This window comes from Choloepus didactylus, chromosome 6 (assembly GCF_015220235.1).
Source record: "Choloepus didactylus isolate mChoDid1 chromosome 6, mChoDid1.pri, whole genome shotgun sequence".
Taxonomy (NCBI): domain Eukaryota; kingdom Metazoa; phylum Chordata; class Mammalia; order Pilosa; family Megalonychidae; genus Choloepus; species Choloepus didactylus.
In genome coordinates this window covers 64,450,538-64,468,785 of record NC_051312.1, presented here as the reverse complement: position 1 = coordinate 64,468,785, position 18,248 = coordinate 64,450,538, and the positions used below count along the sequence as shown (strand labels likewise).

Genomic DNA, 18,248 nt, shown 5'->3' with positions numbered 1-18,248 from the left:
ACGATAGAAGCCATTTTTTTTTAAGGTTTTTTTTTTTTTTTTTTTTTTTTTTTGTCTTGAGGAGAGGGAACTCAAAAGATTCAATAAACCTAAAACGAGATAACATTTAAACTAGGTGCTTAATTACAACGGATTCATTTGCCAAAGGGGCAGCGTCTCACAGTGAAATGTGAAAATCAGTCTAAGACTCTTTAGCGGGCGACGAAACTTTGTCCCAATGCTCACCGCCATCACCGCCATACCCCTCAGCAGGAAAGCTCCCTCCACCAGACCAAGAAGGCGGAGACTTAGAGAGCACTCCCGCCGCACAGCGCGACCTGCGCCGCTAGGCTTCCTGGAAGTTGTAGTTTTAGTTACCGTCCATCTCCTTTGTGTAACCGGGTAAGGAGCGAGCCAGAAAACTATAATTCCCAGAGTGCTCCGGGGTGGCGAGCGGCCTCGGCAGTGACGACTGTGGCCGAGAAGGCTCGAAGGGCTCTGCGTTCTGAAGTGGCGCTGCTTGGGCGGGTGGCAGATTGCAGGCTGCTAGCTCGGTGGCTGAGGAGAACCGCGAGTGGGTTCGGCTTTTCCTGTCGGGATCCCCGCAACGATGAGTGCTGCCAGGGAGTCTCACCCGCACGGGGTGAAGCGTTCAGCCTCCCCAGACGACGATGTAAATAACAATGGAGGAGTGGTTGCGGGTTGAGGCCTACTAAAGGCTGGGGTAGGCCGGAAAGGGTGGATGAAGAAGAACGCGCCAGAGATGGCCCGGAGGGGGAAAACTGAAGGGGGAGGAACCAGAAGAATGACTGGAAAAGTCTTTCTTCCTTAATTAGGGTCAGAAGGTTTGAAAATAAGGTCCATACGCCAAGAGTCAGAAACCTGCGTAGGAGGGGGCTTGAGGAAGGACATCCTGGAAGGGTCGAGGAGTGAAAGAGCTTAGTCAGGGGATCTTCGTATGTGCGTATTTGGAGGCAGAGGAATGGGGAGTGTGATAAAGCTTCTTTCTCAGGCCTTTCTAGTCAGCGTAGAAACAGCAAGACCTTCCCGGATTTACCTTTTAATTGCCCCTATGGTAACATCTAGATGTTTGTGCAAATTGGAACAAATATTTCCGTCAAGATTGTTTTTGCAATGTATTCTTAAGAGTAAACCGAGAACAATATTAAACCGAAAATTGTGCTAGGGGAGTAATTTAGTACTGGCGCATGGTGGTGAGGTCTAAGGCGGTAAGACCTAGAAGCCCGTTTTGGTGTCAAATACCTCATTCTCCCTTCTCTTGGGGCCACCATTCCCCCAGCTCAACTTGTCTGTTTAAATAACAAATCATTCATTCCTTAAGTAACCCATAAAACATTTACTGTTCTACTAGGCGTTGGAGATGCAGAGATTAATGAGTATGATGCGTATCATAGGCCTTTTTGTGTGTTTGTCCTAGCACAGTGTCAGGGACACTGCAGGTGATCAATGTACGTAAAACCAGGTCCTTCGTATGATAGATAATGGCTTGGGAACATTGATGGGGAAATTATTGAGGTTGGGGGTGGGCCGGGAGGTGGAAAAGTCTTCACAGGGGAGGTCAAATTAAGGATGATGAAGCGATGACATCTAGTTTTATTTCCGTTATTGTTACTGATTTTTTAATGTGTAGACTTCTTTTTCGATAATGCAGTTCAGTGCTTCTCATAATCATAATTTGTGAACCCTAAAAAGGTTCGCGGAGTACTACTAATGTATAAGTTGTAGCAGATGAAGTGGTGTTAAGACCCACTCTTCCGCGCTTGGAAGGTGGGGTGAAGACCGTCACAGTAAGGGTCTTGAAGAAGACTGATTTTAGGTCCTTAGATTTGGGACGAATGGTTATCCAGTAAGTTTTATTCATGCCCTCTCTTTACTCCCTGCTACTAGCTTTTAGGCTTTTGAGTAACCTAGCTGCCATTTTTAAAGCTACTACATTGTTTCCCTCCTGGTATTAACTGTGATGATTGTAGGATGCCAGACACCTGTTTTGCTATATTCAGAGAAATAAACAGTTCGCCTAATCAGAACTCCAGGTGATATTGTGTAATTTAACGGAAAGTTAAAGGGATTGAGTCTCTGCAACTGTATCTTTAAAACGTTTTACGCTCTTATAATCGTTCTCTTTGCAGGAGATGGTTATAGTTGCAATTCAAGATTAGGGCCTAGGACCTTCACCTTATTACTAATGTTACATTACAGTGCAATACAGTAACTTTTTCCATGCATGTTTTTTTTTTTAGTCAGTTTTTTCTTGCATGTGATTTTTTATTATTTTTACTGGTAATTGGGGTTATCTTCAAGTATTTGCTTTTTAATAATTTTAAAGTAATGTGTAAAATATATCTTAAAGATATAAATCTAAATTGTAGAAAATCAACTTAATTATAATGTATAGTTGGTCAGCATCCACTGCATGTAAAAGATACCAATTTTCTTTGCCCACTGAGCTTTTTTGTTAATTGGAAGTTACAAAATAGTTTAAAGGACATTGAAAGTAGATATTAAATTAATGAACAGAACTCTCAGAAAATGCTGACAATGTAAAAGTAAATTCTAAGTAAGAATTACTAGTGGCTGTTTCAAGGAGGAGGTAAATTGATTGCAGTTCTATGGTAAAGGTATTAAGTAAAGGGTATTGAAGATGAAGACCACTTAAAAATTGTTTCATTGGTTTCAACAGTTCATTGGTTTGATTGAAATGGAGAAATCAAAATTGTCTTCTGGGGAGTGGGGAGGTTAATTTTAGCAACTGGTGGAGAAACTCCAGAATGTACTGGGCACCCATGTGCTTTTCAGATTGCAGCACTTGGCAAAGTACTACTTGCTCTTACACTCTAAGCCCTTTGAAAGGAAGAGAGGAGGACTAAAGGGATGAACCAGAAGAATTAAAGAAAACATTAAGATTAGAAGTGGTAGATTATAGGGTTGTTTATGTAAAGATATTGAGGATACTTGCTCTTTCAATGGAAATAGGGTGGGGAAAGTTTTGCTTTTTAGACAATTATTTTTAATTTTAAATATATACAATTTTATAACTAGTTCATAGACTACTTTCACTTTTATTTCATTTGATCATTACAGTATGATGTGGAAAGAGCAGAGGACTTAAGGCTAGAGGATCTAGGCAGATTACTTAGCCTCTCTACACTTCAGTGTCCTTATTTGTTAAATGAACTGTTGTAAGGAGTTCTTGGGAGAATGTAAGTGAAAAGCAATTTGTAAGTTGCAAAACATTGTGCAACTGTTTGGTGTTATTCTTAAAACAATCTTTTAAAGAATCCTCTCTATATAGATAAGTAGATAAACTAAGGATTTAAATGCCAGGTCTAGACTCACATAGCAAATGATTTAGTGAAAACCAGAACTGAGGCCTCACTAGTACTTTGTCTTTTTTTTTTTTAACTATATCGAGCCAGAAAAAGTTGAGAGATAAATGATCTATAAGAATATAGGAAGGTCAGTGCCAAAACTATGACAGTATATAAACACCACCACCACCACCAAGAGGAATTTAGAGAAACAAAGGTGGGTCCAGTGTGGTACAAAAGCTTTAACTCATATACCTAGGAAAAATAGTCACTATTTAAAAAAAAATACTTTTTTAGTCTTACAAATAATTTTCAAAAGTAATAATTAAAGGATAGTGAAAAGCAACTTTATTAAAAATTTTAATATGAATTAAGCCATAGCAAACTCAAATTTCTGTTCCATATTTCCCTAATTTTGATGGTATATATACCCAAAATAGGCAGCATCCTCTAAATAAAGCTCACTGCTCATCAGCTGTCTTGTCCTGCAACATATAATTTCAGCTTTAAAATCCATTTCTAATGTTTTAGCTTTTATCATTACTTCTAGGTTTTCTTGCATTTGCATCATTAAAGCATAATAATTGAAGAATGTTTTGAAACCTCTGCTCATAATTTTGTGTCGAAGAGGGATTGTCATCTTTAGTCTGAAATTGGAAAACATTTTCAGTTTGAGATTATAAACTCCATTAGAATGATCAAACCAGTGAATGCTTTCATTTCTGCTTCATCAATATACTTCCAGTCACCTTTGTATATACACCTACCTTCATTCAGCATTTCTTTACTTGGGAATTGTATCAAATAAATTTTGGTACACAAAATCATAAAAGTGAAATAAAAGAGTCACATATCCTTTTAGAAAAATGAATGCTCCATGCTCTTGTTGCATAATATTGCAAGATGAAGTCCTTCCTGTTGAGTGACTTGCTGGATGAGAGTACTATATTTCTTTTGGGGGAGTAGGTGGGGGCTCACGTCCATTTTTGAGTTGGGGAAAAGTCACCCAGTATCTAGTATTTTATCATCCAAAGACAGTCTGAATTTTGCATATACAATTAATTTCCTCATCTTTAGTCTAGAGCCTGTCATTTTGCATTGACATTCTGATTTTTCTAATTGTGAAATGCCTTCCTTTGTCAGTTATTTTCTCTGCATAAAATGAAAAATTCTGAAATCTCAACTATTCAATGAAAGTGAAGAGCAGACATCAGAGATGTGGTGTCTTGAAAGATGATGTAATATTTTGGGCGACATAATGAGAAAACCTCCATGTAGCCATTTTTAACATAGTTGGGAATAATCAATTATAAAATGATATTTGTATTTGTTTCAAGATGTAGGGGGAAAATGTGATCACTAAGATTCTGTAATACTTCTTCAATTTGTAAAAGAAACTAATGGGCCCATTTGATAGTTGCAAGATAAAATTAGTAAATAAGGAAATTTTCTCTCTATTCTTTGGAAGACCTCTAAGAATAAAAGTCATAACACAGAAATCTTTACAAATAATTAGAACTGCCCAAAAAAGAAACTCAAAAACTAAAATTGGGTCCTTTGGTACCCTGGTAATTATACTGTCCTTTTGAATATCACTAAAGCCAGAATTTTTAACTTCAGCTAACAACTGTGGCAACCTGGGTTCAACATACTAGGTGCAAGAGCAGTGGTCTCAAAGTGTGGGCCCAGTATCAGCAGCATCAGTATCACATAGAAATTTGCTTTCGTGTGCTGGGTTCCACACAAAAGGAGTATATTTGAATCTGAAAGTGGTACACATTAGGCTTAACTTCCTAAGCAAGAACAGTGTACCCTGTTTATAATTAAAACTGACAGAGAAAAACACTGAGAGTTTCAGATAGACTTTAGATTTTTAATACTTTTATGCAAAAAAAAAATTAATGAGCTGGTTTCTTTTCTAGCTTGGATCTAGCAATTGGGAGGCAGCAGACTTAGGTAATGAAGAAAGGAAACAAAAATTCTTGAGACTTATGGGTGCAGGAAAGGTAAGCAGATGATCTATATTTATCTTTTTTTGTGAAAATAATGCCTGTTGTAATGTGTGTTAAGTGAGAAGAACTGAATACACTTGGATCCCATTTTCCTGTTTTGTGTGATTAGAATTAGCTTTGCAAAGTTTAACATACCTAATCACTTAAAATTTATACGATTTCTGAATCATTTTTAAGATTCTCAGGGCCTTTGGGCAATAAGGTTTGGAGACTATATGAAGAAAAATTTGGTTCAGGGAGACTCCTTTGGAAGAAAGGAAATAATGAAAGTTTATGATTTGCCATCTATTAGTCTGATGATTTGATAGAAAGTATTTCTGAGCAGATTATCCTACAGGAATAGAGATCTCTGTCCAAAGCGAATTGATAGGTCTGTCATTTTATAGGCCCTCCAGCCCTTGAAGTAGTAATGGCCAAGGGAATATCCTTCATCAAAAAAGTATAAAATATAAGTGCTAGAATAACATCACCTATTGGAAAAAAAATTTCCTCTTCCTACCAATTTTTTTACATGCAAATACAGTGGTCTTTAAACTTTTTTTTGTAAGCAAGTAAATCCAGTTTCCTAGCATCCCGATAGTAATGGTCTTCCTACAACCAAATTTAGATGAAATAGAAAAATTGTTTTTTTTCTCTTTTAAGCTCCTTAAAATGAAATTCAGCCCTGTGTTGTACATGTAGGAATGCATTCGTGCATTTCACCAAGAATTAACAACTACTTACTACATGCCAGAAAAGGCTCTGGGGTCACATAGATTGGTAACACATGTTTGGAGCCATCGTGCAATGGAGGAAACCAAATAGTAACAATACAGAATTATAATTGCTGTGAAATAGCCATGCACACAGTGCCATGGAATCACAAATAAGGGACAGCTAACTCTGGTGTAGCAGTGCAAGAAAAGTTCTCAGAAAAAAAATTGTTCTGAAGCAGAAAGGATGAGGAGGAGTCAGACTAAACAGTGGGGGAAGGGGGGGATCATGTAAAACGTTAAGACCTATACAAAGGAAACAGTCATATATCTCATTAGTTCACATTTCCCAGGAAATTTTATTTTTTCATAGAAAGTAGTCTGAAGTTTCTCTTGGTTCTATGGAAATAAAAGATTTGCTAAAGATACATAAAGTAAATAGTAATTTAGGGGGCATACTCAACCTAGTGGAATGAAAATTCTTCAAATACTTAGGAAGAGCATCATAACATAATGTATGAAATTTGGCTACCAGTAAATAGGCTGTTTAGCATACATTAGTTTAATTGTTTGCTAGTGAACCCAAGATTGTAGCTTTATTCGGTTTGTGGCCACAAAGTATATTCTTGCTAGCCATGGGGAATATTTTGATGTTCACAGGGAGAACCAGCAGAGAGAGGATGGATAGATCAGTGCAGTGATCCATCATCATCCTAGAATAACTTGATGCCATTATATGTATTCAAATCTTGTTAATGGCATGTCTGTTCTGCAATCTAAAGCAGCAGCACCCTGAATCACTGATTTGCTTATCTGTTAATGGCACGTGAGGCAACAGGCATCAATGCTTGAGGTTTTTAACTAGTATCTTTGCGTGTGGAGACTGCTTCTGCCATTGTTGTACTATCAGAAGACTTCTTACTATATCTTCACAATTGATTGGTTAAATAATTTTCTTTACCTTATATGAACCATAAAGATTCATATGGAAGATTATAACTGATAAATTGAAAGTTTTTAGCCTGATCAGTTGATAACTTTGAATTAGATTTATTTTTATGTTTTAGAGTACTAGATGTTTTAAATAATGATTTTCATTTTTTATATTTTAAAGGTCAGTTAACTATACATTAGAATTATTGTTTCATTTATGGCTAGCTGAATAATCTCATTTGCTTTCTCTCCATGAATTATCAGAAAGGGAAGGTGGGAAAGTTAAAGCAAGTTATTTAACTGGTTTTTTATAGGAAGAAAATGTTTAGATTGACTCACTTATTTGAGAACTCTTTTGTGCACTGAAATTGTTCATGATAAGAACACTTAAGGCATAAAATGTACCCCTTTCAAATGTATACCAACAAATTTGTTTGAATGAATTGCTTTTACCCCTTAGTTTACACAGTTTTAAAAATATTGTACTTTACACATCACTCTTCAGTATAGACCAAACTATACACCATATGTAGTAAACATACTTTTGAAAGAAGCCTCAGAAGAAAATACAAAATTAAAGGTCTCTCTGAAAAAAAAATACAAAATGTAAGTTCTTCAGAGGAAGTATATCTTTCCTAGGGTGTTATAAAATGCTTTTTTATGAGCTCCATAATTGGAGTTTCTTTTAAATAAAATAAAATGACCTTTTGGAATTACTTTATAAAGTAGGTTTGCAAGAACAAAAATATAAATCTAGATTTGTTTCTGCATCTTTTTAGTTAACAAAGTAAAACTGGACTGGAGATTTAAGTGTTTCCTTCCATCCTACACATAACTTCTTTTAATAACAAAACTACGTTTTATGAGACAGATTGACTCCTACACATAACTTCTTTTAATAACAAAACTACGTTTTATGAGACAGATTGACCTGTTCATTGTAGGTTTCCTGCTTATGTCTTTTTTAAAAAAATTGTTCTTATTGAACATTGAAAAGTAAAGAAATTTGATGTGTAATGTATAGAGAATAACAGTAAAACAAATCCTTGTGTACTCACCTCTTAGATAAAGAAAAGCCTATTAATATTTGATCTGATAGATCTTAGGTATAGGCAGATCTTTGGATTTTCCAGGCAACTTTTTGTAGCTTCTGTAATCATGGCTAGTGTTCCAGAATTCTGCTTACCCAAGATTTTACAATATGTGAGACCTAACTATAGACTTAAAGAGAAGATTTTATCCACATGGAATAAATTATGTATGAGTATGTTTAAATACATGATGTAGACACACACTCACCCCACCTAACCCATCTACTACTACTCTCCCTCCTCCTAACCCCCTAGCTTCCTTGCTGCTTCTTGAACACCTATAGATAAACTCCTGTGTGTGGGCATTGAGTAGTGTGCAATAGTATCACCTGGAGGACTTGTTAAAACTGCAGAGCCTGGTCTCCAAGCCACTGATTTGGTAGATGGGGGTCGGGAGTGTTGGGGACAGAGAACTTGGTGTCTAACAAGTTGCCAGGTGATTGATGATCCTGCTGGTTCAGGGACCACATTTTGAGAACCACTATCTTAGAGCAGTGCTATTCTGTCTATCTGGAATGCTTTACTCCCCAGTAAGTATCTCTGTGACTAAGCCCAGTGTCCTTACATAAACATGTTCCCAGTCTACTCCAACTATCCATCCTATTTAAAATTCCAACTTGATCCTTACCTCTACCCTGCACACTCTACCATCCTTTTCCCTGCTCTACTTTGTTCTCTTTTTTTTCTTTTATGGTGCTTACTACTTCTAACATACTGTGTTATAATTTACTTACCTTCATTACATTTATTGTCTATTTCTCCTCCCCATCCCCACCCTTGCTAGAATGTAGGCTTCAATTAAAAGTCAGGAATCTTAGTTTAGTATTTTTTCCTCACTATATCCGAAAAGCCTGGAATAGTGTTGAGCATATAGTAGACATTCAATAATTATGTTAAATTAGTGGTCTCAAATTCTAATGTTTTCTACCTTCTTACAGAAGGAACATACTGGTCGACTTGTTATAGGCGATCACAAATCAACATCTCACTTCCGAACAGGTGAGAAAGTAAAATATAAGTAAAGTGAAGGTGATAAATTTGAAATATGAAGTATTTGTACTTATTTCAGAATAGCCTAACTTCTATATATAATTGTGGAATTGGAAATGTATTTATCATATATAAATATAATGTTACATATATTGTGTAAAGCTTAGTATGCACATCAATTAAAAACATTTGAGTATATATCAACACAATATTCTAACCAAAAAACTGACCTTTTTCTGTCCTCATTTTTAATGATTCAGAACACATATTATTTAATTGTGGTTAGGTTTGTGCCTCATCTTGCCAAATGTGATATGTATAACAGAGTTTATGTTCTTATTTTTTTAATAAGTTGAGCATTCACTGTTATATTGTACAGGTTTCAAGTTTTTTCACTAGGTTTTGTTCTGGAAATCTTTGAAGAATATAAACCAGTTGCAGAGCCTGAAAAAAATTTATTTATTTATTTTAGGAAAACTTTTTATAGAGCTGAAAATGAATTTGGATTTGAATTCAGTCAGCTAAAAAGTGCAATTTTCTTTATTTAAAATTTACCCTAAAAAAAAAAAAATATTTTACCCTAATCTTGGACATAATAACAGGGCATAATGACTGGGTTATATTTAATAAAACTTTAAATTATTTAAATTGACTTTACACTGACATACAATATATAGCACATTTTAGAATTAATAGGTCTTTTTTTTTTTTTTGGTGTTAAAACATTTATATTAAATTGATTTGCATTGATCCTTAAGATAGAAAGTATCCCTGAACTTTGCAGAATAGAAAAATATTTAATGGCTGCATTTATTCTTTGAAAATTGGGAGTTTTGTGAATAAAAATAATGCAAAGCACCATTTATGATTTAAAAAGTGAAATTCCTCATATTTGTAAATTAAAATAATAACAGGACGCTTCAGTGGTATTGGCAGTGTTCTAGTTCTTAAGTGGTGGGTTCATAGGTATTTCTTTAGTATTCTGCTTCATAATGTACAACAAAATATATGTAAAATATATCAAATGTTGCATAATACAAGTGAAATTTAAAAATTAAGGAAATTTTGCTTCAATAAACTGATATGCAAAGAAAGCATAAAGAAGAGCCATTACAAGGTTATTTTATATTCCATTCTCTGAACAGAATTGTTTTCCTTTTCACTATTTCTATCCAAAGACAGAAGCTTTTGTTTGTTGGATTGGGGGGGGGGGAACGACTAGAAGAAACTTTCACTTTTCAGGAAATCATTTGTGTATTAGGCTATACACAAGCTAAAACATTTAATACCCTTCAGACAGCCCTTTCCAAGATTCTTGGTGTCTGATTTGGATTATCAAATAGAAAAATATAAGTTCTTCATTATAAACACTGGTAAGTTCAGAGGGTTGGTTACCAAAGAAGTAATCATAAATACATCCTCCAGTTATTTTATTTGGATAACTGCCTGTGGTATAGAAATCTATTCATAAAATTCATTGTGAAATTAGTCACAACTAGAAAAATCAGCCCTAAATATAATAGCATCTGTATTATGGGTGTTTTTTTTGTTTTGTTTTGTTTTGGTGTAATCAAATGTTTTTATTAATTTGACTGAAACATAACCAAAGTACACTGGACATGCAGGGGAAGAAGACAAGAAAATTAATGAAGAGTTGGAGTCTCAGTATCAGCAAAGTATGGACAGTAAATTATCAGGAAGATATCGACGACATTGTGGACTTGGCTTCAGTGAGGTACTAATTAATTTTCATTTTGATACCATGTATTACCACTTGACTGTCCGATTACCCTGGCAATCACGAATCCTATGTAGAAAACTCTTTATACAGTTACTTAAGATATTTTTACCTGCCCAGCTGGGTCTCCACAGGTAATCTGAAGAGATATTTTTCAGGATTTTATAAATAAGTTTTCTGAAAACAGCTTATTGTAAGTTTTGCTTAGATAATTGTTAGGGCTTATCCTTACTAGGTATGAACAAGATACTAGATATCACAAGATAGATTAAATACTTTATGTAAATTTAAAATATTGGCTTAGGATTCTTTGTTTCCCAAGAGATCCCTTTTCCTATTATGAATGTGACAGTATTCATTAATTACTCCAAAGTATATAACATATAATACCATATATATAATAGAATATATATATAAAATATATGATATAATACAGTGGTTTTCAAAATTCAGGGAAAGAGGGGTGAGGGATGAACCTCAGAGCACTTTCTTAAAATCCTACTCAAGGCCCAATGTATAAATTGATCAATGTGGACATTTCCTCAATCCTCAGTTCTTGGCAGCCTCTGATCAGATCCAGTTTTACAACTGTTGGTTTGATGTTTAGGAAGTGGGCAGTTTTTAAAATTTGATGGCAAAAATTAGGGTCTTCCCCAGTTTTTATACTGGATGATTGTGATTATTTAAAAAAAGAAAAAAGAAAAAGAGCCTTTTGACTGATATTTTTAGGTAGAAGATCATGATGGAGAAGGAGATGTGGCTGGAGATGATGATGATGATGATGATTCGCCTGATCCTGAAAGTCCAGATGACTCTGAAAGTGACTCAGAGTCAGAGAAAGAAGAATCGGCTGAAGAGCTCCAAGCTACTGAACATCCTGATGAAGTGGAAGATCCCAAAAACAAAAAAGATGCAAAAAGCAATTACAAAATGATGTTTGTTAAATCCAGTGGTTCATAACTCACAAACACTTAGTCTTTGTATTAAAAGTAAGCCTTATTGTTATAATGCACAGTGGAGGACTGCTTATAGAGCACAGAGCTTTGTATTATAATTTTTAAAAAGGCCCTTTTAAATAATTACAAAGAGTGTTTGCTTTCAGATGCCATGGGTTACACTTTTATGGGCATGACTATAACCATTTTTGTAAAGAGTAAGAGTTGTATAAAATAAGAAATAAATACAATACTCAGCTTCCTTTCATATTAGCATCATCAGCCCTCTAACCTCACCTTTATACCCCTTCTGATGCAGTTGTGGGGAGACACTTGGAAACAGGTAATGTTTTGTGATTTTGTTTGTGATAGCTGTTTCATCATTTTTTGTTCCTTCATATTTTTCTCTTATAAAAAGTTTATTTGATACTGTGATATGTTCATGAAAAATATTCTTCTTTTATTATACTTCGTTATAGTAGAACTGTTCCTCATGGATTTTTCTCCTGACAGTAACAGTCTAAATTAAAGTTGGCAAAAGATTAGGAACTTAGTTTAGTCTTACTGATTCAGCTCTACTCTTTGGACCAAAACAACCTGAGAGCAAGTACTTTCACACCTGTTAGGGCAGTTAACAACTGTCATACATGTGGAATGTTATGAACCCACACTGTCTTTATATAATTCGAATTATATCATATATTAGATTTTTTATAAAAATTGGCCAATTTTAAAAAGAAAATTATTTCTCTGATCGTTTGGTCCTATCTATTTAAGATTATGTAAAATGATTTTTTTTTTTTTTTTTTTTTGAGGTATTATGTGGCCAAGGTTCTTTTTCTCCGTAAGACCTAAATAAAGAGAAAGCAGTTTCCCATATTGGTTGTGATACTTTATCCTCATTATATAAAAATGAGGGACAAATTTATTGAACAAACTGAAACAAATTCTCTTCATTTTATCCCAATGCTGATGTCTTGCTTATCTAATTACTATAAAGTAGTATTTCTTTCTGATTTTATTGCTGCTTCTGTTGGAGTGAGGTTAGAATTTTCTGACTGTTGTTGGATGGTTGATTTGTACAGCAGATTAACCTAAACTATATTATGAGATGGACAGGCATTGGTCTTTGAATAATTGGGTCCAAAATGTTAATGTTTTTCTAAGTAACGTGTTCAAAGACTTGAGTCATACCCATTTGTGAGCTGAACTATGATACATTTTAGATACTTTAATATGCATTTGATGTGTTGGATTTTAAAAAATGATTCCTATGTCATTTTGAAATTTAGAATGTGTTAGAGGAGTATAGCACCTAGAACAGGTGAGATTTCTGGTTTATATGATCCATCCTGAAATATTTTTCATATATTAGACCCCCAAGTTTGGTTTTTGTTTTGTTTTTTATTTCTCACATTGTTTTAAAATAGATGCTATCCTATATAGTAAAACATTGAGTCAGTGGATAGTAGACAATACATACGACATTTAACAAATAATTGGTTTGAACAAGTTTGGCTTCATTGAACAAATTTTAGTTTGGCCATTGGTTTTCAGATATCTCCAGGGTTGCTTACTGTAATTTCAGTAGAAAGCAAAGAACAATTATGTTTAAAATTGAGGGAGGAGACTGTATTTTGTTTTAAAAAGTGAGTATTTTCACCAATTCATTGTTTAAATTGCTAGGTTGTTCATAAGTTCTTGGTTCTGATATGTAAATAGAAAAGCCTTCTAAAAGAACTACACTAGAATACTTATTTTCTTCATCTTCACACAGAGAAATTCTGATTTCAATTAATTCATGTATTAATGGACATTAATATAATTTAGGGTTGGAATAAATTTAGGTCAATTGGTTCATCTGGCCTAGTGTCATGGCACCACCGTCATGACTGAGAGTTTTTTCTTCCTTAACGTGTGGGGAAAAAAACATAAAAGAAGACATGCCATCTAGATATCCATACTAAAAAGTACTAGGTGGAAAAATGCAAATTATTTTCATGCAGTGAAACACTATTCAGTGAAAAATGTAACTGCAGTTATACCGTATACTTGATTTCATTCCTGAAATGTGCAATTAAGAGACTTCTCCCAGGTATTTGCCTAAACCCAAATATTTACCTATACCAATGACATTAGAATGTTTTCAGGAACACAGATTGCAGTTTCATGTGCATTAATAGGTAAAAGTTCTTCAGTTTATAATTTTTAAATTTTAAAAATCTGAACAAATTGAAGGTACAGAAAAATCTGGAGTGATGGTTCTGATTAAACCATAATTTTGAAAGCAGAAAGGTCACATTCTTTGAATAAATTTTGGGGAATAAAAAGTTTCAACAAACTGGTTGGCTTTAACAACCACGGGGCTTTTAGTTCTATTACTTTGTCTTCACCACAGTCACATCCTGGATATTTTCAAAATCCAGAAAACAACTTCTGAAATCAATAATTTAGAAATCTCACTTCTGACTATAACTACTATTCCTTTACATCTGTTCAATTCAGATCATTTTCAGTCTGTTTTTCACCTGCTTCATAAGCCTGGTCTAAATTTTTAATTGATCTATCAATTCAGTATCATTGTTAATGTTCCAGATAACCTTCCTTAATGTACCATCCCAGAAAATCCAACCCTTAGTTGTATCCAGTCCCCCACACTGCATTTCTGAGGAAAGATCACTAAATGCACAAATTGGTATTAATAAAAACTAATGTTAACCAACCTCAGTACTGCCCATTATCCTTGCTGCTTTCTCTACCCTCAAGTCTTCTCCCATTCTTACTAAAAACTCTTTAGAACCTCTGTTCTCAAATTTGTGGACACCACCCCACCGCCACCCCCCAACACACACCTCTTCACTTTTAACATGTTGCCTTCTACTTTATTAAGAAAATAGAGGCCTTCAGGCATAAATTCCCTGAACTTCCACCTACTAAATCCACAACCATCGAGTGTTCTGCCATGTTCTAGGTCCCATAGGTCCCATGCCAGTAATACCACCTTATTGAGGGATTAGCTGAGTAACCTTGAACATATTTTGATACCTGAGTATCCTTTCCCCTGGAAATGAGAGTAGCAATAGTAACCACCTCATACGGTATGGTAAATAACCACTTCATAGAGTAAAACGCTTAGCACAAGGATTGCAGTTACTGAGTGTTGACTCTTCAACCTCTCTTGTCTATTGACTGATTGCTGTCAGCATATACCCCTCAGGTGTTCCACATCTTAACCTAAACATCATAACCTTCAGCTGCAATCCTAACTCCACTTTCTAAATCCAATTTTAATAACGTGTTTCTATTCCCTTCTACCCCACTTCCATCCCTTCCCTCTTCTGCTCACTCCGATTGCATTGAAAACTACATTGATCAAATGAATGATTCTCAGGTGTTTATGTTTTCAGTTCATTCCTTGACCCATTAGCATCTGCCATTGTTGCCAAGTCTTAAAACTGGAGTGTGTACACCCATGGTGTACATGAAGGGATTCAGTAGATAATTTCAGATCCTGAACATCCACATGTTCCTAAATTGTTCTCCGAAAACTTCTGCCTCTCACAGTAACCTTTCTCCCACTAGGTGAAAGAAAGGCAGTAACTCAATCATCCCAAATCTCACTTGGGGAGTAAAATTTTTTTTGTTTGGTGTACAGTTCTGAGTTTCAACACATACTTCATTCACCACAGTGAGAATATATAATGGTTCTATATATATAACTTTTTATTGAGCTTGTTCACAAACCATACAACTATCCAAAGATCCAAAGTGTACAATCAGTTGCCCATGGTACCATCATACAGTGGTGCATCCATCACCACATTTTTTTTTAATTTTTAGAACATTTTCAATTCTCCAGAAAAGAAAAGGAAACTCAAATCCTCCCATACCCCTAACCACCACCACCACCACCACCACCCTCCTCCATTATTGATTCATAGTTTAGTATACAACTTTTTGAGGCTGGTTTGGATAACTGAGATTTCATCCAAGCTGTTGTATATATCAATTATTCACTCCTTTCTATTGTATAGTCTATTTTATGGGTATACCATGGTTTAACCATCCACCCATTGAAGGACATTTGAGTTTTTCATCTTTGGCGATTATAAACATAGCCATTATGAACATTTACAGATTCTTGTGTAAACGTAAGTCTTCATTTCTCTAAGAGAAATATCCAGGAGTGACACTGCTGGATCAGATGGTAAGTGTATGTTTATAGGAAACTGCAAAACTATTTTGCAAAATGGCTTTACCATTTTGCATTCCCATCAATATATGAAAGTTCCAATTGCTTTGAATCCTCACCAGCATTAGGTATTTTCAGCATTTTTTTAGGATCTAGGTGTGTAGTACCTGTTGGTGATTTTTACTTACCATGTGCTTATTTGCCGCCTTTATATCTTCTTTGATAATGTGTCTATTCAAATCTGCCCATATTTTAATTGGGTTATTTCTTATTGTTGCACTTCAAGAATTTTATATATATAAATTTATATAGATAGATAGATAGATAGATACAAGTCCTTTGTCAAATAAGTGATTTGCCCATTTTTCTCCCAGTCTGTGGTTTTTCTTCATGTTAACAGGTTATTTCACATAGCAGTTTTTAATCTTGATGAAGTTCAATTTATCATTTTTTTTATGGCTCATGCTTTTGGTGTCATACCTAAGAACTCTGCAGGCCATGAAGATTTTTTTCCTCTGTTTACTTCTAAAGCTAAAAACTATAATATAGTTTTATGTTACTTCTAAAAGCTTTATTCTGGTTTTATGTTTTACATTTAGATATTTGATCTGTGTTAATTTTTGTACACAGCGTGAAGTTAACATTTTTTTTTGTTTTTTTCCCCACTGTATGTCGAATTGTTCGACACTGTTGAAAAGACTTTTTTTCCACTGAATTGCTGTTGCACCTTTGACAAGAATCAATTGGCCGTAGTTGTATAGGACTTTCTGTTCTGTTCCATTGGCTTTTATGTCTATCCCTTGCCAATACCACAATGTCTTATTTACTGTAGCTTTATAATAAGTCTTAAAACCCAGTAGTGTGTTTTCCAACTTTATTTTTCTACAAAATTGTTTTGGCTGAGTTCCTTTGCCTTTTCCAGTGCATACTGGAGTTGATTCCATTTAATACATAAATGATATCTCATTCCTTTTATATGGCCCCACTGTATTTCATCAAAGGGATATAACACATTTATTTAACTGGCCTGCTATGACTAGACAGTTTGCTCCCTTCTAGCAGTATTAATAGAGATAAAACTTTTTGTGACCCTAGCAAGTAAAAATTCCTTGGTTTTTGTTTGTTTCTTTTTGCTTGTGCTTGGCTGCCCTTAGGATCCTTTATTTTGGAAGTCCAGTGATACTCCAAGATGTTTCAGTGTTCACCTTTCTAATTAAGTTTTTGCTGGGAATCTAGATTTATAGTTTTAAAGTGTCCTGTTTTGCTTTATTTTCTCCTTTAGGAACTCCAATTATGTGCATGTTTCATCTTCTATCTCCAAGTCATTTTTCTTGATTTTTTAATTCCTGTTCTTTTTAACCTTTATTGTGATTTCAGCAGTGTATCAGTCCAATATTATATTCATTTTTATGATTTTTTTAGGTTTTCCCTGACTTCTGCCAGCTCACATTTCACTCTTTGTTGTTTTACCATATCTTCTTGTATTTCTGATGTGTGCTCTCATGTGTATAGAGGTAAAACTTAAGATTTTAAGGTTATCATGAAATGTTTGCTCATAATTATCAACTATTTTGAGGCAGTATTTTTCTGGTGAATATTCTTCATCTACCATTTGTTTTTCTTGATTCTTCTCTCTTTGTTTGTTGTGGTATTCTCATACAGAGCCCATGCTGTTTCCTTTTTATTATTTAATCAATTGCAAATTTTTGAGCCCCCACAATGGGCCAGGCACTGTTCTAGACACTGGGGAGTACAGCAGTGAACAAAATCAAGTCCCTGCTAGTGAAGCTTACATTCTGGTGGAGGAGAGACACAATAAATATCAATTGGTGAAAATATTACAAAGAAAAATAAGATAAAGAATTGAATGACAGTGATAGAATAAAAAGAGGCAGCAGATGATTGTGAGATGAGTTCAGAAAGAGCAGGAATAAAATCACTTAGAACCATGATAAAAATTTTGCATTTTATTCTGAGGAGGATGGGAAGACATTGGAGAGTTTTTGATAAGAGAAGTGACATCTGATTAGTAAAGCTTAGGCTACTGTGTTAAAAACAAAAAAGATTGTAGGGATCCAACCTTAAAAATGGAGACCAAAGTTAAGAGACTGTAGCAATATTCTTACTGAGCACAGGAACTTGAACTAGGATGAAAGTGGTGGAAGTAGTGAGAAATAGATCCTAGATGTATTTTGAAGGTATTTGCTAAAAGATTGGATGTAACATGCAAGAGGAATGAAGAATGAGCTCTGGGGAGAATGGAATTGCCATTTACCTAGATGGGGAAAACTGATGACTCATCTTTAAATGAGATTCTTCCCAGGTATTTGCAGGATTTTCATGACAGGGAGGAGTCA

The 18,248-nt window shown here is 34.7% G+C and overlaps 1 protein-coding gene across 1 annotated transcript; it reads left to right on the top strand.

Annotated features, from left to right (window-relative positions):
• The first annotated feature begins 445 nt into the window (after positions 1–445).
• C6H11orf58 (chromosome 6 C11orf58 homolog) lies at positions 446–13,557 on the top strand. Its single transcript, XM_037839332.1, has 5 exons — positions 446–652; positions 5,231–5,314; positions 8,975–9,035; positions 10,652–10,761; positions 11,494–13,557. Exons 1-5 carry the CDS (start codon positions 590–592, stop codon positions 11,722–11,724), a joined length of 549 nt encoding a protein of 182 aa, XP_037695260.1. The 5' UTR covers positions 446–589; the 3' UTR covers positions 11,725–13,557.
• Positions 13,558–18,248: the final 4,691 nt, after the last annotated feature.